The sequence below is a fragment of the Sceloporus undulatus genome, chromosome 6 (assembly GCF_019175285.1).
Source record: "Sceloporus undulatus isolate JIND9_A2432 ecotype Alabama chromosome 6, SceUnd_v1.1, whole genome shotgun sequence".
Classification (NCBI taxonomy): Eukaryota; Metazoa; Chordata; class Lepidosauria; order Squamata; family Phrynosomatidae; genus Sceloporus; species Sceloporus undulatus.
This window is the reverse complement of record NC_056527.1, coordinates 109,538,636-109,563,010: the sequence shown is the minus strand read 5'-3', so window position 1 is coordinate 109,563,010 and position 24,375 is coordinate 109,538,636. Positions and strand designations below refer to the sequence as shown.

At 43.8% G+C, this 24,375-nt stretch overlaps 1 protein-coding gene across 4 annotated transcripts in view; it reads left to right on the top strand.

Annotated features, from left to right (window-relative positions):
- Positions 1-24,089, top strand: part of PRSS8 (serine protease 8) — a 687,619-nt gene extending 663,530 nt beyond the window's left edge. For 2 of the 4 annotated variants that reach the window (XM_042472886.1, XM_042472882.1), the window contains exons 2-6: positions 17,586-17,639; positions 18,109-18,274; positions 19,916-20,190; positions 20,743-20,909; positions 21,853-23,427. In XM_042472886.1, the coding sequence (XP_042328820.1) occupies positions 18,132-18,274; positions 19,916-20,190; positions 20,743-20,909; positions 21,853-22,239 (972 nt within the window). In that variant the 5' untranslated portion in view covers positions 17,586-17,639; positions 18,109-18,131 and the 3' untranslated portion in view covers positions 22,240-23,427. Of the gene's footprint in view, positions 1-1,517; positions 1,599-17,585; positions 17,640-18,108; positions 18,275-19,915; positions 20,191-20,742; positions 20,910-21,852 lie in introns of those variants that run through there. The other 2 variants (XM_042472884.1, XM_042472885.1) reach the window with 2 other exon arrangements.
- Positions 24,090-24,375: the final 286 nt, after the last annotated feature.

Below are 24,375 nucleotides of genomic sequence, written 5' to 3'. Positions count from 1 at the left end.
GCCGGTTGTTAGCGGGGTTGCAAGGCAACCCTGGGGCCTCACTGCCCTCCTCCTCCTCCCCCGCGCATGGTCGGCGGAGGAAAAGGAGGGCAGCGAGGCCTGGTGCGGAGGAGGCTGCAGGGAGGCGGTGCCTCTTGGTCGCAGCCGCGCCAACCTCCCCGCCTCCCTGCAGCCTCCTCCTCCTTCCTGGCCTCCGGGGGGCCAGGAACGAGGCGAGGCTGCGGCGCTCGCCGGCGAGCCCCTCGCCTCTTTCCTGGCCTCCGCGGGGGCCAGGAACGAGGCGAGGCCGCGGCGCTCACCGGGAGCCCCTCGCTTCTTTCCTGGCCTCCTCGGGGGGCAGGAACGAGGCGAGGCCGCGGCGCTCGCCGGCGAGCTCCTTGCCTCTTTCCTGGCCTCCTCGGGGGCCAGGAACGAGGCGAGGCCGCGGCGCTCGCCAGGGGGCTCCTAGCCTCTTACCTGGCCTCCTCGGGGCCAGGAACAGGCGAGCCACGGCGCTCGCCGGGGGGGCTCCTCGCCTCCTTCCTGGTCCCCGCGGGGGCCAGGAACGAGGCGAGGCCCCTATCCTGACCTCCAATCGTGGCGGGGCCCAGGCGGGGAGGGAAAGCCTCCTTAAGTGGAGGCTTCCTTCGCCGCTTGCCCGCCGCGATTGTGAGGGAAAATGTAGGACATAATTTTTAAATGCAGGACACATTTTTGTGTGTCCTACATTTGAAAGTTTTGTCCTACATTTCCCCAGTTTCCCGGTCCGGTGCTATGGCAACCCTATGTCCACTCAGTCTTACAGTGTGAATAAGACAGAATGCACAAGGGGAAAGGAGAGGGGAAATAAGCTTTGCACCAGCAAGGTCCTGAACAGTGGAGATGTCTCTGGCAGCTGAGCGAGCCAAGCCAGTTGAATCCTGGAGGGAGGGCTATTCTTTAATAGACTCAACTGGGCCTGAGCCACATACAAATTAAAACCTGCTTGGAATCCAAGGATCATTTTATATATTCAGCAGAAGCAAGCTCCGTGCCCTCCAACATTCCACAGATGAAAATCAGAACATGTGTGGCCAAGCAACATCGGAGTGTGGCCAAGATGGCAAAAGTTATTCACAAGGAAGAGCACAAGAGCTAGAGAGGGCGCAGCAGCTTGCTTTTGCTTCACTGTATTGGGATAAGTAACCTTCCAGCTCTCCATCACTGAGTTAATTAAATGGCAACTACTTTTGCACTTTGAATTCATTTTGGAGCAATTGAAGTAAGCTGAGGATAAAAGGGGAGAAATGAAGGAGGAGGAGAGAGAAAATCGGGATATTTTAAAAGCAGCTGAAAGTGGGATGGCAGAGGATTGATAGGACCTGTCTTTCAAATCAAGACAGTAGCGGGGTATGATATGAGCTTTTATGAGACTGGGCCTCTGTGGCGATCAGATGAGGATTTCAGACATAAGGTGTTCTTCACCTAATTTTTCTCTAACATATTAGTTTCCTATGTGAGGGATCAGAGCTTGGAAAAAAATAGTGAGCATATTGGGTGGGTAGTTTTGGAACTATAATAATAAAAAATAAACCATTTCTAATCAGGGATCTACATTCCTTGTGGGAACATTTAAACATGTAAGTACATCCACCTGCAATCTGTAGTGATTCGGCCCAATAAAATGACTTAGTCATATTACACTTCAGCAATGGGAGAGAGGATCTTGGCAGCACAGACAGCAAAGTAAATACAGTAATTGTAAAAGATGTAATTGTGGCATCTATTCTGCAGCAGGCTTTCTAGGCTTGATCCTTGGGACTTTCAAGGATCATTTGAGGCCTGGTAACTTTTACATGTTGTGAAACTGAAATACAAAATGATTTTTAGATTCATGTTTAGATAATCTTTCACATGGCCTTTTACACATTAAAATTATTTTCCATGTTTTTATCTGAATTTGTTGTGATCAGAATCTTGCAAACAGTTTTATAGCCTTCTGATACTTGTTTTTTCTCTTTTCTTTTTGTTTTATATAGCATTTCTCTCCAGCTCCCACTCTGCAGCTGTGTGAAAATATAAGCACAAGAGGAAGTAAGACTTTAATATTACACTTGGGTTTTTTTAAAAATAATAACAAAGAATATAGCTAACAGAAGCTTGCTGTTTATCCATCCCATTTCCTCACAGATGAATTTAAAACCAGCTTCCCCCTCCTTTCCTGTGATTATTTCTGTTCCAAATTGGTTCCCCCTATCATGGTTTTCCATTTCCAAAGGAAACCCTATAAATAGCTATTTTAACTGATCGCCAGTTCCTTTCCCATTAGTCCAACATACAGATTCATGTTTATTTTCCAGCCATCAGGAGTAGAATCTTGAGCTTTTTAAGTTAAAAGGAAGAGTTCAGAAATTTCGATATCCTCTTTTCTATACCAGAAGAATATACTTAGTAAGACTTGGGGACACCACCCAGTTTATTGTTTGGTTGTCTCATACATAAAAAAGTGATGTGGATTTTTAAATGCCTTTTTTTCATTCACAAAATCTCTTATCTTAGCAGTACTATGTGGAGTCCCCTCTATGGGTCGAATCGTTTGCATGGTAGGCAAAGTGCACATGCTACAGCCAACCTGAACTTTGACAGCCATCACGTCTCGGCCACGCAGCCCCCTGACTCTTGACAGTTCCTCCACGTATGGAGAACTATTGGTCAGCATCATGGTGTCAGCTGCACATTGTCCCCGTAAAGGTTGAGATCCAGGAGACAGACGGATGGAGGGTGAAAGCAGAAACTTGATATTGTGGTGCTTTTAGGAGCTGGGGTTTTAAATGGTATGGATTCAAGATCCAGACCTAGATTTTAAGCTGGTAAGATGTGTGTCAGTACTAATTTTGAATCTGGAGAAATACAAACAATGCTTTATCTTTATAAATGTAGTTTTAATCATGTTATATTCATAGAGTTTAACTCCATTTTAATTTCACTCTTGGTATGGTGTGGGCTCATAGTTTCTCTTTAAAGAACTGATATAGCCTCTACCAGTGATGTGAACCTTTTACAGACCGAGTGCCCAACTGCAACCCGACCCCACTTATTTTTGCAAAGTGCCATGTCTCTGGCTTTCTCAGTAAGAAACTCTGGCAAAACTCTGTGCTAGGGCAATAGCATATGTGCCCACAGAGAGGGCTCTGAGTGCCACCTCTGCGCACGTGCCATGGGTTTGCCATCACTGAATCCCAGTTTTTTGGAGAAAGGCAGGATATAAATAAATAGACCAAAGGAAGGCATTAAGAATTTTACTTTTTTTACTCTAAAACTCATCCATGGTGTTGGGGGTATGGTACTGATGAGGATGATGAAGATGGTGATGATATGTGTGTGCTGTTTTTGAGCATTCAAAGTCCCTTCATTATATTTTCTCTCATTCCCCCCCATCCATAGTTCAGATCTTAGCTGGCGTGCGTGAGAACTGTTGTGTCAGAGGACAGTGTCTTGTACTTCCCCAGTGTTAGAAGGAAATTATTATTCACTTTTAGGGAAAAAATTAGGGTTATAATTCCTAGAATACATATGTGGGCCCAGTTGGAGGCTGTGGTCCAATGTAACATTTCTGAGCTTGGTTGTTCATGCTTCCTGTTGCTTTATGGAGGAAACCTATTGTCATTAACTGTGGATATCAACTGATGTGGACCAGTTGTGCCATGGGTATTAACCCATGATGAAGTCTCATGTTAGAAGTAGATACTTCTATCATTGCTCAGGATGTGACGGAAGTGACACTATTCATTTGCCTTCGTACCGTGCTCCCATCTCTGCTTCCTTCATTGCCTGGTCCCATCTTGTTGCGAACAGTGACAGATATTGGACAGTAGGAGAGGTCCTAGACACTATACTCAGCAGAGGTGTCTATAGATCCCATAGAGTTGGAGAAACCACAAGGGCCATCCAGTCCAACCCCCTGCCATGCAGGAAATCAAATCAAAGCTCCCCGAACTATCCGTACATTATGTTATTATGTATATATCCTACTATGAGAGGCAGGTAGCTCCAAGAAGATTAACATCCACATTTGGAAGCCCAGCCCTCCCTCCAGTCCATCTGCTCTTGGTCCAGGGCCTTGGAGGTAGAGAGGAACTGCTTGGCCCATCCTCTCTCCCCTTCCCACCACTTCCCTTCTCCCTTCTGGGTCGTGTTTTCTCTAGTTGTAGAGCCCTGAGGGCAGGAACCGTCTAATTAAAAAGATGTATGTACAGCGCTGTGTAAATTTACAGCACCTTATAAATAAAGGTTAATAATAAAAATAAATAATAATATAATAATAATACATAGTGACTTGCTTCCTCTTATATCTTTACATGCATTTGATGGAGTCCTATTGCTTTATTTTCCTCTCTCTAGAGTATCCATGATGGTCTGACGTGCCGTCCAGGATGGCCTTCCTCGTCAATAACCTTCAAGCCTTGGTGAAGCAACCTCCCTAAAATTAAAACACTCATAACATCTCAGTTGACGCGACCAAGTCGACCACAAATTTTCTTGTCAAACAAACCCCCTATCGTCAACTTAACTCCCCATCTCTAGCTCACTCTCGAGCTCTGCCCATCATGCGCTCTCTGCGTCTCGTCAAGGTCTTCAATTGGGAATGAAGGACCGTCACTAAAATCACTCGGAGGAAGTCACAACTTCTAGACGCGTAGGAAATCATGCGAATTTGCGTCTTCTGTCATTTTCCCATGGAATGAAGTGTCGTCATGGGGGAACGTGCTCACTTCTGTAGAAGAAATTTTAGCTGGCGAATATGATCCTGTATTGTCGCAATGAATGTGTCCTGAAGTGTGAAACCAGTGTCTTAAAAGATCGGTTTTATTGCTGTGCCTTCACTGGTAGACAATCAGTCACTCCAAAACCCACTTCCACATTTCAGCACTTGGGCTCAAACTCGGGATATACTTCTTTAAAAGATTATCTTTTATGGTTCCACTTTTTCCTAAACAAAGATACACAAGGCCTTTATGGTGGTTTTAAAGATATACGATAAACAGTAAAGAAAAATATGCAATACCAATCATAAAGAAACCAAATCTGTATGTAGAATGGCTGTCTTTTTCGCTCATACCCATACAGGCCAAGTAGTATATGGCCTACTTTAAGGAAAGGAGTCTGTATTTGCAAATGTGATACAATTGGCACCTTCTTTGTGATTCAGCGCTTGAGGAAGGCATCCGTTTCTCTCAATGCCTACACACTTCCCTACCCAGGGTATTTCTTTGCCACCTCTGGGCACTGACTCTGGTTCTCTTCTTCCATTTAGCGAGCCTCCCTTCACCCATTGACGCTGCAACAGCTTGAAGTGCCCATTATCGGGATAGATAATGCAGTGCCTCTACAACCGGAACCCAGATCCCGAGGAGCCTCATGTCCCCATAGTGACATGATGTGCGCGGCTTTGCTGAGGGAAAGAAGGATGCATGTCAGGTAGAGAGTACACAGAGCAGTTGGAGTTGGGAGAGGCTGATAGTTGGTCTCTTCTTAGTTTAAATAAAGTCTGCGTGTGGCTTCTGCTCTGTAGAGCAGGCTACTAAGAATTGTGATTGTGTGTAAATAGGAGGCACACTATTTGGGGGGCCTTTTTTGTGTGTGAGAGTGAGTGGTGAGAGAGAATGATATTTTGGCTTCAGCAGCCATCCAAATCAAATTGCCTCTGAGCACCATTTTATATAGAAAATGATAGAGGAAGATGGTGCTGCCGCAATTTCATACCTGTCAGTATTTCAGAGAAGAAAATGGGACACTTGTGTCTAGCAACATCAAAGTGTGGGAAAACAGGTCTGGCTAGGCCAAAAAAAAAATGGCACACGAGAGAGGAAAACACAAAAGTTTATTTAAGTAAGCAATCTGGAATGTATGTACCGAGTTTAAGTGTGAACCCGCCCTAATCATATATAATCTGTTGTGTACTGCATGATTGACATAATATTATATATACACTAATGTCTTTAGCAGACCCTGCTCAAAATTACAGCTTTCTCTCAGCTCTATGTCACTGCATGAGATCTGTGTTGAAAGAAGACCAGCATGTGTAGTTTAAAGAAATGGAAAACCAAAGCTGTACATGTGATGATCTTGAGGGTTTATCTTGGACAACACTGATTCTTAACTAGCTTGGCCCTCCCAGGTTCAGAGCTCTGGAAAGTCACTTTTTGTACTACATCACAGAGCCCTAGTCGAGGCCATGGGGTTTCTGAGGAGATCTGAGATTGCAGTCCAAAGGAAGTAACTTTTCCAAGTTCTTGGTAAGTGACATCCAGATGATGTTTCTTTTCCTATCTAATGCCTTCTGTTTCTCCTAGGGCGACTCTGGCGGTCCCCTGTCCTGCGTATTGACCATGCTTGGCTGCTGGTGGAGTTGGTGGCTGGGTGATGCCAGTGGGGCCCCCAACAGAACCGGCGTCTTCTACATCCGCATCTCACCTACGCTGACTGGTTATTAAGGAGAAGATTCCAGAGGTGGAGCTGAGTCAATGTGGTTGCCAATGTGGAATCAGTTTCTGAAGAAGGCATGTGCTCCAATACTACTGCTAGTCAACCTGGACGTTATGATCATATCCAGCCCCCACCCAGGCTGGAGCCGTCCCCTCACCCCAGCCACTCTCCCTCAGACAGTGCTGACCCATGGCCTTCAACAACCAGCCTATCCCTTCTTTTCCTTCTCCTCCAGAGCTTTATTACCTTCTGTAAATCATACCAGCCTGCCAAATTGCGTTAGGAGAAAGTCCCGCCTACTCCCAACTCAGTGGATGGTTCCCACGATTTCACAATTTCACACTTCAAATTTTTTTTTGCTTTCATTCTGAATGTATTTAAATTCGTTGGCTATGATTTAAAATGGCAACCTCCTCCTGGAGCAGAGGTTTCTTGAAAGCCTTGATTTCAGTCAATGTTTACCTCGTAGTCCACATCTGAGCCTGCAGCCTGCTACATACCTTTTGTATACCAATAGAAATTTGTTTTAGTTCTGTTTCATTTGGTTCCTGAGTTTCTGACTTGTTCATTTACGGCATCCTCCTCCCCCTTGCCTCTATTTTTTTGGGGGTGGGGGTGGAATTTCATATCATAGTTGATGCAGTCTGTAATCCCCAAATGGCAGCCTACCTTCCAATTGTTTTAATTATAAATTTCCACTTAAGCTCCTCTTGGGCAATTTCTGGTTTTGTTTTCTGGGCATTCTTTGGACTGATCTCTGCTTTCACTGTTGTGTCTTCTTTCAACTCAATCCCTTTATTAAAAACAACATCAACCTTGTTAACTCAATCTGCTCCATGAAGGTATCCTTCCTATTCCCTTTTGCTTCTCCTCCTGCATTTCAGCTTTCAAAGCCCAGCCCATTCTTGTAACCACCATTTGGTCCTTTCGGTTGTCCTTTTCAGTCATTTTGCCTTTCCTAAAGCTTCTCAAGCATGTTCTCCTTCAGTCTAACAGAGAATCTACAGATGCATGTTTGTCTGGCCTCAACTAATGAGCCATATTCTCCCCAGTTTGCATTGGTAGGCCAATCTTACAGCTGCTTCTTAAGCTCCATTAGGGCCATTGTGCAATAACCAAAAGTTTTAATACTTCACAGGCCAGCCTAGTGTGACCTAAACTAACTCTCACCTATGCCTTTGAAGGGTGATTCTGGGAACTCCTGGCCTGGTTTCTGGCAGTAGTAAGTGGGAGGCCTTTTTTGGGTTACCTTGAAGGCTGCTGTCTGTTTCATCATTGGATGCAAGACACTAGATGGAGAAGAAGAGTGACGTGTTCGATGGCACCCAGCTTGTTCTCTGCTTCTTGGATTTTGCTGATTGCTTGTTTGTGACGCACATCTTTGGGACTGCGGTCAAGGCTCCCATCTTTACCCGTTGCCTCTTCCAGCTCAGTGATTCTTTTAAAAAAAAGGAGCTATGGTGCGAGAGGATTTTGGAAACAATCTGTTCTAAAACTGTGACATTTTGATCCAGCTCCAACTTTGTGTGGTGACTGTATGATTAATTTCCTTTCTAGGTTAGATTGATGGGCTGTGGGGGATGATTTACCACTTGGACTTTTTGTTTTGTGTCATGATTTCTCTCCCCAGATGACTGAAGCATTTGGGTGTGTGTTTGTGCATGTGCGTGAATGTGACAAAAAGTTTTGGGCAATGATGTTCAGGGCTGTTCTTTGTGCAGTGCATTGTCCTGCATTGTTAGCGTGACAGTTTTATTATGGTGTGTGACTCAAATATGAGAAACGTTAGAATGGGATACATTAACACAGGTGTGCTGTTCTAGTTATGTGCAAAACTATTGCTGGTATGGCCACAGCACTGAAGGTGTGGTACCCCCCCCCCCCTTACATGAAGAAAGAAGAGATGATAGATGGGAAAGAAAATACTTGACCTCCTGGGTATTACCTTTTTAGATAGCCTTTATTTGCACTTTTGAAAAAAATATTGATGTCACTTGTAAGTCAGATCACTCTTTTGGGTAAGGATGCTAATGACACTGCTATTGTTTGTTTACTTTGAATGAATTTGCTAAGAGGGCTACATTTTTGTACAACCTTGGGTTATTTCTGGCTAAAATGATCCACGGGTTTTGGATTCAACAGCTGGTTACTCTGACATAAGAGAACACTGACACATCACTTTTTAGGCAAGGAACGCTGAGGCTCAGATATCAGGACAAAGCATCCGCTGCTGTGCTAAGTGTTTTGTTTTACAGTGCACCTTTCCCATTTGCAGAGTTTCAAGTTCTCTTCTCCCCCCCCCCCAATTACACAGAGAAGGGAAAAAAACATGGATGCCTGCACCCTGTATTAGTCAATAGATGGCAATGTCCATGCCATCACATTACAATAATATGGGGCAGGTGTGCCACGGCTCACTAATCTGCAGTCGTGAGCCTACCATGTAGCAGGCCTAGCTACTACCAAGAGTTTCAATCTCAGCCAAATTATTGCAAATCACACAGAGCTCTATCGTTGACGCTTTTTATCTACTTGTGGTTACACAGGGTTTGAGTGGAGCTTGGTTTTTTTAAAATTATTTTGTGTTGTTATTATCCCACTTTTTCCCAGTACTGGGCTCAGAGCACGCACAACATTGAAAAACAGTACAGTTAAAAACACAGAAAAGGACATAAAAGGAATTAACTTATACATATTAAACAGATAGTTATTAAAAGAAAAATACATTTTTTAAAAAGAAAAAAAACTATGTTGTGAGGGCCGTTAAGGCAGAATTTTCCTTGGCAAAAGACTTTACTAGCACCACACAAAACGCAACTAATTATGATAGGGTTCAGTGGGAGTTTGGAATCCAACTTTTCACCATGCAAACTTTGTAGGACTCTATTACCACATAAGCAAATACAGAATGATATTGCACTTGTTTGTGGTTTTTATTAATTACAATACTTTAAGTAATAGAAGACACACGTTATACATGAAATATGAATCTTAACAGCTTGTACTAGAGTAGCAAATGGTATTTATTTTCTTCCCACCGTATCCAACTGCTTTCACTCACTAACTGGCTGCCCAGGGTAGAGGTATGCAAGCATCTTAGTAAAAGATGACTGTATTGAGGACTGGTGCCATCTCCTCTAGCTTCCATTGTGCTCAAGAGACGTCAAATTTCTCCCCCCAGAAAGCCCATTTAATTTTATCCCAAGCTAATACAGCTTACACACTAGAAAGTTTAAAAAAAAAAACCCTCAACAGTTCACTCATAGTTTCTTCCAAACTCACTTAAAGCAGTTCAAATCAGGTCAGTTCTCCTCCCTTCCAATGCCTGTATTTTACATTTGTTTTTGGTCTTTTGCCACCACCCTGAAACAACTAAGTGCCCCATAGGCGAGATCTCTTTAGAACAGTAGCTACAGATACACTGTGCACGCTGGGGACAGTCTTTTGATGGGGTTGTAGAACCCATGTTTGGAGTCTCCTACAACGGTTACAGTCTGTTGAACTGGAAAGTCTGGGTCCACAAATGTCTAGTTCCAACAATCCTTGAAGTTGGCACTGTCCTTAAAACTGACTGTGAGAAGGAAAACAAACTACATTGAAATTACGATAGTTTTCTTTCCTAAGTTGCTACCACTTGCATGAATGAGAGAGAGAGACTGATGAAGACCTCGCTGGCCAAACTAAAGGACTCTTTCAGGCCAAGTGACCCAGGTTCCTGCATTCTTTGGGAGTCAGTAAGACTTTAAAAACAGACTTTCAACCCTAAGCAGGGAAAAAATCCATCTAGCTTTCAACAGTGTTAGGATACTCATCATAACAGGAGGAAGCAGGGCACAGCACCGCAAGCTGGCTATTACAGAACCAGACACGAGCCCCTCCTCTCCGCATCAGCCCATCCATTGATGTCGGATCAATGCAAGACCAACACAGATGTTTAGCATGCGATCATCTTTAACATGACTGGTTGGTGTGTACTGGGGTTGAGCCCTTCCATTATCAGATCAGTTTCTTGTTCACTTCTTGGAAATTGGCCTGTTTGTGTTTGGGAGTGCCCATCTGGGGCAGCGGGAATCCACTGCAAGAAAAGAAACAACAGAAGAAGAAAATTCATAATTTGGGCAGCACAGATCATAGAATGCAGACTTCTAAGTCTCTGTCCAATTCTAGTACACTTCTCGAAAGGACTCATCAGCCTAAGCATGCTTGATGATATGTCATCCTGTTTAGAAACTCCAACAAGGACTGACCAAACATCTCATCATTATTTTCGGTATGACCGGTGGAGCTGCCTTCTTATTCCCAATTGATTACCAGTGAAAGACCTTCAGGAGGTTTATTTAAGCTGGCAAGATTGTTTTTAGCGTTTTTTTCTTTTTGTGGTTATAGCAGAAACCAGTGTATACCAACATAAATCATGTTACTTGGTGATGTAACAGAAACAAAATAAGAAATGTCCTGGTAAATTCTTTTTGGCTTTCCGAATGCTTTAGTAGTTGTTCTAGCACATGACAGGGGTCTGACAGAGAATTGTATTGCTCCAAGTTTTCCATGTGACTGAACACCCGCCTTCCCTAGGCGACACTGTACCAGCTTTTAAGAGAGGACCTGGAAGGAGACCTGGCAACTTAACTGCAGCTCATATTACCTAACTGCCATCTCACCAGCAAGCCCCCACCCCCCCCCTTCCCTGGGGAAACACATGGCTCTTTCACAAGGATCAAAATCTGAAAACACTCTTAAGGAAACTCTGACTTTCTGACTTTGAACAAGCGGTTCTGTGTTTGATGTTAGGCGTTTGCAAACTTCATGACAGACAACAAAACAAAAGCAGGATGAAAAATTTCACTGTTGTATTCAAGGGGTGGGAAATAAATTTTTGTAGCCGAAAACACACTGCAACATATTAAGGTCTGTCTATTTTCCACTCAGAATCACACTCTGTTATGCTTCCCCCTAAAGAACCAGGGGTAGGGAAACCTGCGGCTCTACAGAAATCAGAACTTGTTGTGGATTCATCAGTTGGCCACTGATCAGTGAGTTGGGAGCTGTATATCCGAAAACCTGGAAATGCTACAATGTGCCAATCCCTGATGTTAGACCATGTGGTGGGACTATATTGGCACCGCAAAAGAGTGGGTTCGATATACCAACTTAGGAAACCGAATCAAATAAAAAGGAAGGAGGGAGAGAAAAGGAATACTAGTAGCACCTTACGACTCCACGATTTCTATTTCAGCATGAGCTTTTTTCTTTACCCCCCCGCTTCCCCACCCCCCCCCCCCCCCCCCCCCCCCCCCCCCCTCCACTGCTCCCCCCCCCCCCCCCCCCCCCTTCCCCCCCACCTCTTTCCCCCCTACCTTCTTCACCTTCCCCCCCAACAAAAAACTTTTTTTTTTTTTTTTTTTTGGGTTGTGGGTGGGCGGGGGGGGGGGTGGTGGGGGTATCACTTCTTCAGAGCAAATGACAATAGCTTGATATTAAAGACTCAGGTTCTGAAACCTATTAACCATTGGAAGTGGATAATATTATCCGGAAAAAGATGCAACTGTGATCATCATCCTATCTTTCAACGAGATCTGTGAGGTGATAAGGGTATTTCAACTGCTTCACACATACTAACAGACCACTTAAAGATCTTGCTGCTACAAATAATGTAAGGCTTTAATATAAACTTGTCATTGCAGAATGAGGAAGTGGGATATTAATCCTCATGGAAGTTAACGCTATAATATAAAAGTCTTAAAGTTGGGCTAGAATTTCTTTTCCTCACCCTTTCTTTTTCCTTTTTATGCTGCAACAGAGTAAGATGGCTATTTCTTTGAGAACAGTATCAATATACATGTGTACTTTTTAAAAGTGACAAGGAAGACAATTCTTTCTGTTAAAGTGTGCTTTTAAGAAAACATTGATCTTTCTTGATGGTTAATATGCCATCAGATGTTACAGTACTGCCATGATCACTGCACAATATATCCATGCATTTCCATCACTATTCATTAATGGGCTGTTGTGGACATGTAGCCTGATACCCACCATATCACTGGGACCTTGGGCTAGGTTTCTGGGGCCCACGTCCTTACAACTACCAAACATATTGTCTCTCCCTCGATCTCACTCATTTCCCGTCGCCTCCTGCCAACGATGGGCACTTTTCTTCACTCTGAAATTTTGGAATGTTAATCAGGTTTCTCCTTCTCCGTTCTTTGCCTTGAGCTCTCTTCAGTTTTCATGGCCTCTAAGCTTCCTTATTCCTTTTAGCTTCGCTATCATCTGTCCTTCTTGCAGGTTTTCATCCCTTATATGTGGTGTTCTCTACTTCATTACACATTTACAGGGAAGCTACCGCTGTTTTGGCATCCTCCATTTCTCAGATGCCTCTAGACTACCAACATGTACTAGAGGGACTAGGTAAGAAACATTGCAGGGCCACAAATAACAGCTTTGATCTGCAGTGCCCCCAAATTCTCTGATTAGTTTAGTTTAGGGAAGGAAAGCGTGAGGAAGCGTCCGCTATGAAAAGAACTTGTGTCATCTTAGTAGCCCAAGCCCGAGATTTCTCAAAAGAACATCCTAACGAGAAAAGACCGTGGAGAAAAGATGCGGTTTGCAGCCGCCTGTTTCTGCGCAGGTTGGGCGCCAGGGCAGCCTCACCAGCAGCCCCAGAGACCCAACCCGGGCGTTTCCGGGCGACGGGAAGAAGAAGCGGCAAAATGCCGTGTCCATTGGGGCTTCATGCCCCTGGGACACCCTGATATGTGTGGTGACGAGGAAACAAGGGGCCACTTGCCCCTTTCTCCTTGCATCGCTGGCCCTGCCTGTAGAGGCGTGCCAGCAATGTGTGCATGCACAAAGGAGACTCCTTCGTGATGCTGAAAGGGCACCCCAAGCGCCTTGCCGAGTCATTGGTGGCTCACGCACGTGCTGGGTATGTGTGGATGGGTGGCACGTGAGTGCCCACCATCATTGCACATGGTGTATGGGACGGCACACCTTCAAAATGCGCTGGTCCATATGAATTAGGGCTGGGGCGCATGCGGTTGCGGTGTGTCCCCAGCCCTAGTTGTGGCCAAAGACGCCCAAGCTTAATGTCTGCTTCCAAAGGATCCCTTCCTTCCACCCCAAAAAAAAAAACATTTTTTTTCCTCTCTGTAGTTACCTGTGATGGAGCGTTCTTGTACTGGGACTTTTGAGGGTGCTCTCACCCAGTTTGGGGGGGTACACATTATGACATGCTGCCCCTTCCATACTTGGACCATGTTCAGGTTGGGGGGTGGGGGTGGGACTGAAGCTGAAGAGTCCTGCTTGATGTCATTTTGTGTGATGCTTGTCATTGGCTGTGCCCCCAATTTTTTTTGAGGCCACAGGAGCAGAACGAAAATGATAAAAAAAACACTGGAGTGACAAGGTAAAGCAAACTAGATGTACATAGTTTAATGCAGAGAGCTACATAGTTTGCTTAAGCTCCTATCCTTTGATTCAAGGGGGTTTGTGTTCATAAAAGCAAACACTTTCATAGACATCGAACTGCTCTCACACCTGAGAGATATTTGCTGGAGAGTGTCCCCCGGAATCCCGGGTGGAGGATCTCCAGCCAAGACCACCCACGCCCAATAGCTACGGTTTTAGCTCAGGCTTGCCCAGACCGGATGGCTTCTTGGGGGCCCCACTCACTGTGCCTTTCCCAATTGGAGAGTTCAGCCTGAGAGGAAGAGTTTAAGACCAAGGCCTAAGAGATTACCCTTCAGAATCCGGCATCTCAACATCTGTAAGTTTGCGGATGTTTTTCAGGTGAAGGCTTCGCCTTGAAAAAGAGAAGTCTACCAAGAGGGCTGCTTCGGATCTTTTCTTTTGGTTTTATTTTTAAAAGCGCTCTTAAAGTAATATGCTTACATTTTTAATAAAAGGGGCATTTTTTGCTCCTTAATTTTTAGGGGGGGGGGAACATTTTTTTTCTTCTGGGTAGTAGCAATAGTCACTTTCCCCATTATAGGTAGAAACACCTTGTGCTAAATATTCTAGCTTAACTTTGTCAAATACTGGGGAGCACATCATGAGGCAGAGGGAGAGTATCTCATCTCCAAACACAGAAGACGTTGATAAACGCCCATCTACTTATAGTCTTCTTTTTTGGCTGTGGCATATGATGAGGGAAGTTACTGAAGCAATGAAGGAACTTTCCGTAACACGCCTCGTCTGGTGGGGCAGGGAGGAGCAGCCACATGTTGCCATCTGGTGACTCTTTCCTAGAGATGAACGTAAACAATCAAGGTGGTCAAAAAGCATGAAGCACGGAAATATGCCACTGTACAATAATCACAATGTTTCTGCAGACAGTGGCCCGCCGCATACGCGCCATTGAGCATAGCGCTCAAGCCGCGGGGCACGCGCAGGGCGGAAGGGGGCCGGCACGTCCCATTCAAAACTGCATGGGCGCGCCATGCCTGTTGCGCCTGCCGCCCGCGCACGCGCCCATTGTTCCAATGGGGCTCGAGAGCATAGGGGCATTTGCCTTACGCGGGGGATCCGGAACAAGATCCCCCGCGTTTTTAAGGCGAGGGACCGGACTGTTAAAAAGCAAGCAACATGTCCACCCTGTATCTTTAGAGAAAGACTGAGAAAACAAAAAGATTCTCCCTTTTTAACTCAATGATTCCCCAATTAGCTCTCCTCTTAGAAAGCTTCTGGGGTGGCCAGCATAATTGATTTGCTTATTTTCCTCCCATCTTGTTCCATTTCTTTTGCTATGAATTCTACCAAACTGTAAGCATTTATGCTAAATTTCATACCAGCTGAGAAAGACGGTACATTAAATGCCCCTACAATTTTTCTTCGTCTCAGAAACCCATGGAGCTGGGAGGATTCAATAGATAGGGCTTGAAGGAGTGCCAATGAACGCTTTTTCTTCTACCTTCATTGCAAGAAACAAATACATTAGATCCATATAAATAACATTTTATTCCTATCAGCAGTTCCTTGGTATTAAAAATTTACATTTTTTAAGTACAGAAGCGGGACGCTCTTGAATACTCATACTCTTCTCACATCCCTCAGTACAGCAACATGCCGACACCAGAGAAGTCATATGAGCCCCTCTGGCGAAGTAGCCCCAATATGGGCCCACTGGGCCCTGTCGACCTCAAGTACGGAGTAGAAAATGAGGGTCTCCACATCAAAGTAGAGGGTCTTATGGTCTAGGAAAAGTTTGGCCAAGAGACATAAATTCTGCCAGAAATCTGGTGGAATAAAAGCAGAAACATAGTTAAGGACCATAGAATCGCTGCATAGGCATAGAAACAAACGCAAAAATGCCACAAACAGACCATGGCCAGTACATTCATATCTGCAACTTGTTCTAGAGCAGTGGTTCCCAAACCTCCAATGCCACGACCTTTAATCCAGTTCCTCATGTTGTGTGACCCAAACCATGGAAATTATTTTCATTGCTTACTTTATATATAACTGTAATTACCTAGATGTTTTCAATGGTCTTAGGCGGGACCCTTGAAAGGGTTCATTGGCCCCAAAGTGTCCCGACCCCAGGTTGAGAACACTGTTTCTAGGAGAGAAAGTCCTGCCTTGAAAATGCAAGTGGAGCTAACCCCTTTAACTCGCCAAGTCAAAATGCCACCTTGTGGGTACATAACAAACATCAAGTTCTGAGAGCACTTACACATTCCAAATCATCCAGCAAGCGTTTTTTGAATGATTCTTCTTACCACAGGTAAAACAATCTCTGGGCCCTTTCCACTTGTTTCATGTCTCTGATAAATCTCCCAGCATGGTGTATTATGATTTTCGAATAATTCTTGAGGCTGTTTCTAATGTCGAGCCTTTCACTCAACAGTTCCACATACCATCCCTGCTCTGTACAGCACGGATCTGAACGCAAACTGGCTCTCTTTAAGATTATGTACAAACACACAGTGCAGAACTCTTCTGTTTGCGACCACTAACTTCCCTGGCTTATGCTAGGGAAAATATTAGGGATTGTAACTTTGGGCGCTATTTAGCCTTCTATCTCAGGAAATTCTGGGTAATTAACCTGTCTTCCCCGGATTACCTAGCACCTAAACCCGGCGTTATTGGTCCTCAAACTGGCATTCTTTCTGCTGTATGGTTTGGCATCGTTAACCTTACATCAATTAGTAAAGGCTGCTGGTCTATATCGAAAAACTAAGGTTCCAGATTCCTTTTTCCTCTGCTAGGACATCAATGCTTGTATTGATGAAAAAACCAGAACTGGGACAGTCCAGACCTTTCCACACTTACACTCTCTCGCCAGAAACTTGATAAGAATAAGAACAAAATTGCAAGTCTAGAAGGGGAGAGTCACTGTCTCAGGGTTCTGTGCCATCAGAGCTGGAGTGATGGTTCAGATTTAGTTCCATATTCCAAGACTGTTGATGGCACCTTACACTTGCTATCTAGAGGATAGGCCATGGGCTCCCAGAAAACAAAAGCACCGGAAATGGCCCAACGCAGGCCGAGCTGCAGTGAGCTCATACCGTGTGGTCTTTGCATCTACCTCATACACTGAAATCTGTTTTCCTGGGTTAGATTCCTTCACTGGTGTTGCCGCCATTGACACTTGACCCTGAATAATAGAAAAGAGCATTATCACCAGAATGTGAGAATATAAATTTTTCGCCCACTTCCCTCCTTCTTTTTTAAAAAAACCTGTGACACATTTAGGCTTTATCGAGCAGCAACAAACAGCAATTCTACATTCTTAGCCCTAATCTTATTTAGTATTATAAATGGCTATTGAACCTGATCAATTGCAGAAACTACAAATAAATTCTTCAGCAATGGGAGAGAGGATCTTGGCAGCACAGACAGCAAAGTAAATAATAGTAAAAGATGTAATTGGTGGCATCTATTCTGCAGCAGGCTTTCTAGGCTTGATCCTTGGGACTTTCAAGGATCATTTGAGGCCTGGTAACTTTTAACGTGTTGTGAAACTGAAATACAAAATGATTTTTTTAGATTCATGTTTAGATAATCTTTTCACATGGCCTTTTACACATTAAAAATTATTTTTCCATGTTGTTATCTGAATTTGTTGTGATCAGAATCTTGCAAACAGTCTTTATAGCCTTCTGATACCTTGTTTTTTCTCTTTTCTTTTCTGTTTTATATAGCATTTCTCTCCAGCTCCCACTCTGCAGCTGTGGAAAATATAAGCACAAGAGGAAGTAAGAACTTTAATATTACACTTGGGTTTTTTTTTAAATAATAACAAAGAATATAGCTAACAGAAGCTTGCTGTTTATCCATCCCATTTCCTCACAGATGAATTTAAACCAGCTTCCCCCTCCTTTCCTGTGATTATTTCTGTTCCAAATTGGTTCCCCGTAATCATGGTTTCCATTTCCAAAGGAAACCCTATAAATAGCTATTTTTAACTGATCGCCAGTTCCTTTCCCATTAGTCCAGCATACAGATTCATGTTTATTTTCCCAGCCATCAGGAGTAGAATCTTGAGCTTTTTAAGTTAAAAAGGAAGAGTTCAGAAATTTCTGGATATCCTCTTCTATACCAGTAGAATATACTTAGTAAGACTTGGGGACACCAACCCAGTTTATTGTTTGGTTGTCTCATACATAAAAAAGTGATGTGGATTTTTAAATGCCTTTTTTTCATTTACAAAATCTCTTATCTTAGCAGTACTATGTGGAGTCCCCTCTATGGGTCGAATCGTTGGTGGCATGGATGCCCAAAGTGGACAGTGGCCCTGGCAAGCCAACCTGAACTTTGACAGCCATCACGTCTGCGGAGCCACACTCATTGCCCCTCAGTGGCTGGTCACCGCTGCACATTGTTTCCCCACGTAAGTGTGAAGCATCCATGGAGGATGATACTGGTGTGAGGGTTGGAAAGCAGAAACTTGATATTGTGGTGCTTTTAGGAGCTGGGGTTTTAAATGGTGATGGATTCAAGATCCAGACCTAGATTTTAAGCTGGTAAGATGTAGTGTCAGTACTAATTTTGGAATCTCGAGAATACAAACAATGCATTTTATCTTTATAAATGTACTGTAGTTTTAAATCATGTTATCATTATGCATAGTTTAACTCCATTTTAATTTCACTCTTGGTATGGTGTGGGCTCATAGTTCTCTTTAAAGAACTATATAGCCTCTACCAGTGATAGTGAACCTTTTACAGACCGAGTGCCCAACTGCAACCCAGACCCCACTTATTTATTGCAAAGTGCCATGTCCCTCTGGCTTTCTAGTAAGAAACTCTGGCAAACTCTGTGCTAGGGCAATAGCATATGTGCCCACAGAGAGGGCTCTGAGTGCCACCTCTGGCACGCGTGCCATGGGTTTGCCATCACTGAATCCCAGTTTTTGGAGAAAGGCAGGATATAAATAAATAGACCAAAGGAAGCCATTAAGAAATTTTACTTTTTTTACTCTAAAACTCAATCCATGGTGTTGGGGGTAGTGGTACTGATGAGGATGATGAAGATGGTGATGATATGTGTGTGCTGTTTTTGAGCATTCAAAAGTCCTTCATATATTTTCTCCATTCCCCCATCCATAGTTCAGTATCTTAGCTGCTGTGCTGTGAGAACTGTTGGTTAGAGGACAAGTGTCTTGTACATTCCCCAGTGTTAGAAAGGAAATTATTATTTCCTTTTAGGGAAAAAATTAGGGTTATAATTCCTAGAATACACTAGTGGCCCAGTTGGAGGCTGTGGTCCAAAATGTAACATTTCTGAGCTTTGGTTGTTCATGCTTCCTGTTGCTTTATGGAAGAAACCTATTTCATTAACTTGTGATATCAACTGATATTGGACAGTTGTGCCTATGGGTATTAACCCATGATGAAGTCTCATGTTAAGAAGTAGTATACTTCTATCATTTGCTCAGGATGATGAAGTGACAATCATTGCCTTCTCCCATTTCTTCTGTCCTTCCTATTTGCCTGGTCAGTGTTGGAAATGAAGATATTGGACTAGGAGAGGTCCTAGACTAATCCAGCAGAGGTGTTCTCATAGAATCATAGAGTTGGAAGAGACCACAAGGGCCATCCAGTCCAACCCCCTGCCATGCAGGAAATCCAAATCAAAGCATCCCCGATATTATCCTACCATTATGTATTATGTATTATCCTACTAGAGAGGCAGGCTAGCTCCAAGAAGATTAACCATCCATTGTGAAGCCAAGCCCTCCCTCCAGTCCATCTGCCTTGGTCCAGGCCTTGGAGGTAGAGAGGAACTGCTGGCCCTCATCCCCTTCCCCACCACTCCCTTCTCCTTCTGTGTCGTGTCTTTCTAGATTGTAAGCCCGAGGGCAGGGAACCGTCTAATTAAAAAGATTGTATGTACAGCGCTGTGTAAATTTACAGCACTTTATAAATAAAGGTTAATAATAATAATAATAATACTTAGTGACTTGCCTTCCTCTTATATCTTAGACATGCATTTTGATGGAGTCCTATTGCTTTATTTTCTCTCTCTCTAGAGTAAATCCCATAGATAGGTATGAAGTGACGTTGGGAGCCTTCCAGCTGAAAAACCCCACGCCGGATATTGTGGTGAAGCAAATTGTGGAAGTGATCAAACACCCTGAGTTCACTGACGATGAAGGATCGAAAGGGGATATTGCCCTTGTCAAACTTAAGGACCCAGTCTCCTACTCTCGGACGGTCCGGCCCATCTGCCTGCCTGCGTCTTCTGTCAATTTTCCCAATGGAATGAAGTGTACCGTCACTGGATGGGGAAACGTGCTCACTTCTAGTAAGGAAGAAATTTTAGCTTGGCGAATATGATCCCTGTTATTTGCTCAGCAATGAATGTGTCCTGAAGCTGTGAAACCAGTGTCTTAAAAAGATCGGTTTTATTGCTGTGCCTTCACTGGTAGCAATCAGTCACTCCAAAACCCACTTCCACATTTCAGCACTGGGCTCAAACCTTGGATATACTTCTTTAAAAGATTATCTTTTATGGTTCCACTTTTTTCCTAAACAAAGATACACAAGGCATTTTATGGTGGTTTTAAAGATATACGATAAAACAGTAAAAGAAAAATATGCAATACCAAATCATAAAGAAACCAAATCTGTATGTAGAATGGCTGTCTTTTTCGCTCATAACCCATACAGGCCAAAGTATTATATGGTCTACTTTAAGGAAAGGAGTCTGTATTTGCAAATGTGATACAATTGGCACCTCTTTTGTGATTCAGCGCTTGAGGAAGGCAGCCGTTTCTCAATGCCTACACACTTCCCTACCCAGGGTATTTCTTTGCCACCTCTGGGCACTGACTCTGAGTTCTCTTCTTCCATTTAGCGAGCCTCCCTTCACCCATGACGCTGCAACAGCTTGAAGTGCCCATTATCGGGATAGATACTTGCAAGTGCCTCTACAACCGGAACCCAGATCCCGAGGAGCCTCATGTCCTCCATAGTGACATGATGTGTGCCGGCTTTGCTGAGGGAAAGAAGGATGCATGTCAGGTAAGAGAGTACACAGAGCAGTTGGAGTTGGGAGAGGCTGATAGTTGGTCTCTTCTTAGTTTAAGATAAAGTCTGCGTGGGCTTCTGCTCTGTAGATGCAGGCTACTAAGAATTGTGATTTGTGTAAATAGGAGGCACACTATTTGGGGGAGCCTTTTTGTGTGTGAGAGTGAGTGAGTGAGAGAGAATGAATATATTTGGCTTCAGCAGCCATCCAAATCAACTTGACTCTGAGCACCATTTTATATAGAAAATGATAGAGGAAGATGGTGCTGCAGCAATTTCATACCTGTCAGTATTTCAGAGAAGAAAATGGGAACACTTGTGTCCTAACAACATCAAAGTGTGGGGAAACAGGTCTGGCTAGGCAAAAAAAAAATGGGCAAACATTATTAATGAGGAGGAAAACACAAAAGTATTATTTTAAGCAAGCAATCTTGGAATGTATGTACCGAGTTTAAGTGTGAACCCGCCCTAATCAATAGATATAATTCTGTGTGTACTGCATGATTGACAATAAATATTATATATACACTAATGTCTTTAGCAGACCCTGCTCAAAATTACAGCTTTCTCTCAGCTCTATGTCACTGCATGAGATCTGTGTTGAAACGGAAGACCATGCATGTGTAGTTTAAAGAAATGGAAAACAAAGCATGGTACATGTGATGATCTTAAGGATGTATCTTGGACAACACTGACTTCTTAACTAGCTTGGCTCCTTCCCAGGTTCAGAGCTCTGGAAAAGTCACTTTTTGGACTACATCTCACAGAGCCCTAGTCAGAGGCCATGGGGTCTGAGGGAATCTGAGATTTGCAGTCCAAAGGAAGTAACTTTTCCAAGTTCTGGGTAAGTGACATTCTCTGGCCTTGTAAACTCATGGGTTCTCCAATGCATCCAGATGATGTTTCTTCCTCATCTAATGCCTTCTGTTTCTCCTAGGGCGACTCTGGCGGTCCCCTGTCCTGCCGTATTGACAATGCTTGGCTGCTGGCTGGAGTTGTGAGCTGGGGTGATGCATGTGGGGCCCCCAACAGACCCGGCGTCTACATCCGCATCTCAACCTACGCTGACTGGATTAAGGAGAAGATTCCAGAGGTGGAGCTGAGTCATGTGGTTGCCAATGTGGAATCAGTTTCTGAAGAAGGCATGTGTTCCAATACTACTGCTAGTCAACCTGGACGTTATGATCATATCCAGCCCCCACCAGGCTGGAGCCGTCCCATCCACCCCAGCCACTCTCCCTCAGACAGTGCTGCCCCATGGCCTTCAACAACCAGCCTATCCCTTCTTTTCCTTCTCCTCCAGAGCTTCTATTACCTTCTGTAAATCATACCAGCCTGCCAAATTGCGTAGGGAGAAAGTCCCGTCCTACTCCCATACTCAGTGGATGGTCCCACGATTTCACAATTTCACACCTCAAATTTTTTTTTGCTTTCTGTTCTGAATGTATTTAATTCTGTTGGCTATGATTTTAAAATGGCAACCTCCTCCTGGAGCAGAGGTTTCCTTTGAAAGCCTTGAGTTTCAGTCCAATGTTTACCTCGTAGTCACATCTTGAGCCTGCAGCCTGCTACATACCTTTTGTATACCAATAGAAATTTGTTTTTAGTTCATGTTTCACTTTGGTTCCTGAGTTTCTGACTTGTTCATTTACGGCAATCCTCCTCCCCCTTGCCTTATTTTTTTGGGGGTGGGAGTGGAATTTCATATCATAGTATGATGTAGTTCTGTAATCCCCAAATGGCAGCCTACCTTCCAATTTTGCTTTTAAATTATAAATTTCCACTTAAGCTCCTCCTTGGGCCAATTTCTGGTTTGTTTTCTGGGCATATCTTTGGACTGATCTCTGCTTTCACTGTTGTGTCTTCTTTCAACTCAATCCCTTATTAAAAACAACATCAACGTTAACTCAATCTGCTCCATAGAAGGTACTCCTCTCATATTCCCTTCTTGCTTCTCCTCCTGCATTTCCAGCTTTCAAAGCCAGCCCATTCTGTAACCACCATCTTGGTCCTTTTCGGTTGTCCTTTTCTTTTCAGTCATTTTGCCTTTCCTAAAGCTTCTCAAGCAGGTTCTCCTTCAGTCTAACAAGAATCTACAGATGCATGTTTGTCTGGCCTCAAACTAAATGAGCCATATTCTCCCAAGTTGCATTGGTAGGCCAATCTTACAGCTGCTTCTTAAGCTCCATTAAGGGCCATTGTGCAATAACCCAAAGGTTTTAATACTTCACAGGCCAGCCTAGTGTGACCTAAACTAACTCCTACCTATATGCCTTTGAAGGGTGATTCTGGGGAACTCCTGGCCTGGTTTCTGGCAGATAGTAAGTGGGAGGCCTTTTTGAGGATACCTTGACAGGCCTGCTGTCTGTATTCATAGATTGGATCAAGAACACTGATGGAGAAGAAGAGACGTGTTCGATGGCACCCAGCTTGTTCTCTGCTTCTTGGATTTTGCTGATCTGCTTGCTTGTGACGCACATCTTTGGGACTGGCTAAGGCTCCCATCTTTACCTGTGCCTCCTTCCAGCTCAGTGACTTTTAAAAAAAGGAGCTATGGTGCGAGAGGATTTTGGAAACAATCTGTTCTAAACTGTGACATTTTGATCCAGCTCCAACTTTGTGTGGTGACTGTATGATTAATTTCCCTTTTCTAGGTTAGATTGATGGAGCTGTGGGGATGATTTACCTCACTTGGACATTTCTGTTTTGTGATCATTGAATCTCTCCACAGATGACTGAAGCATTTGGGGTGTGTGTTTGTGCATGTGCGTGAATGTGACAAAAAGTTTTGGGCAATGATGTCATCAGGGCAATGTTCTTTGTGAGTGCAATGTCCTGCATTGTTAGCGTGACAGTTTTATTTATGGTGTGTGACTCAAATATGAAGCAAGTAGAATGGGATACATTAACACAGGTGTGCTGTCTAGTCATATGTGCAAAACTATTGCTGGTATGGCCACAGCACTGAAAGGTGTGGTACCCCCCCCCCCTTACATGAAGAAAGAAGAGATGATAGATGAGAAGAAAATACTTGACCTCCCTGGGTACTTACATTTTTAGATAGCCTTTATTTGCACTTTTGAAAAAAAATAATTATGTAAGCATCACTCTTTTGGGAAGGATGATACAGATGCTACTCCTATTGTGGTTTTTAATAAACTGAATGTAATTCTGCAGTGAAGAGGGCTACATTATTTTGTTAAACCTTGGAAGTTATTTCTGGCTAAAATGGATCACATGGGTTTTGGATTCACTACAGCTGGTTACTCTGACATAATGAAGGCAACCACTGAACAATCACTTTTATAGGCAAGGAACGCTGAGGCTCAGATAATCAGGACAAAGCAGCCGCTGTGCTAAGTGTTTTAGTTATTACAGTGCACCTTTCCCATTTGCAGAGTTCAAGTTCTCTTCCCCCCCCCCCCATTACACACACAGAAGGGAAAAACATGGATGCCTG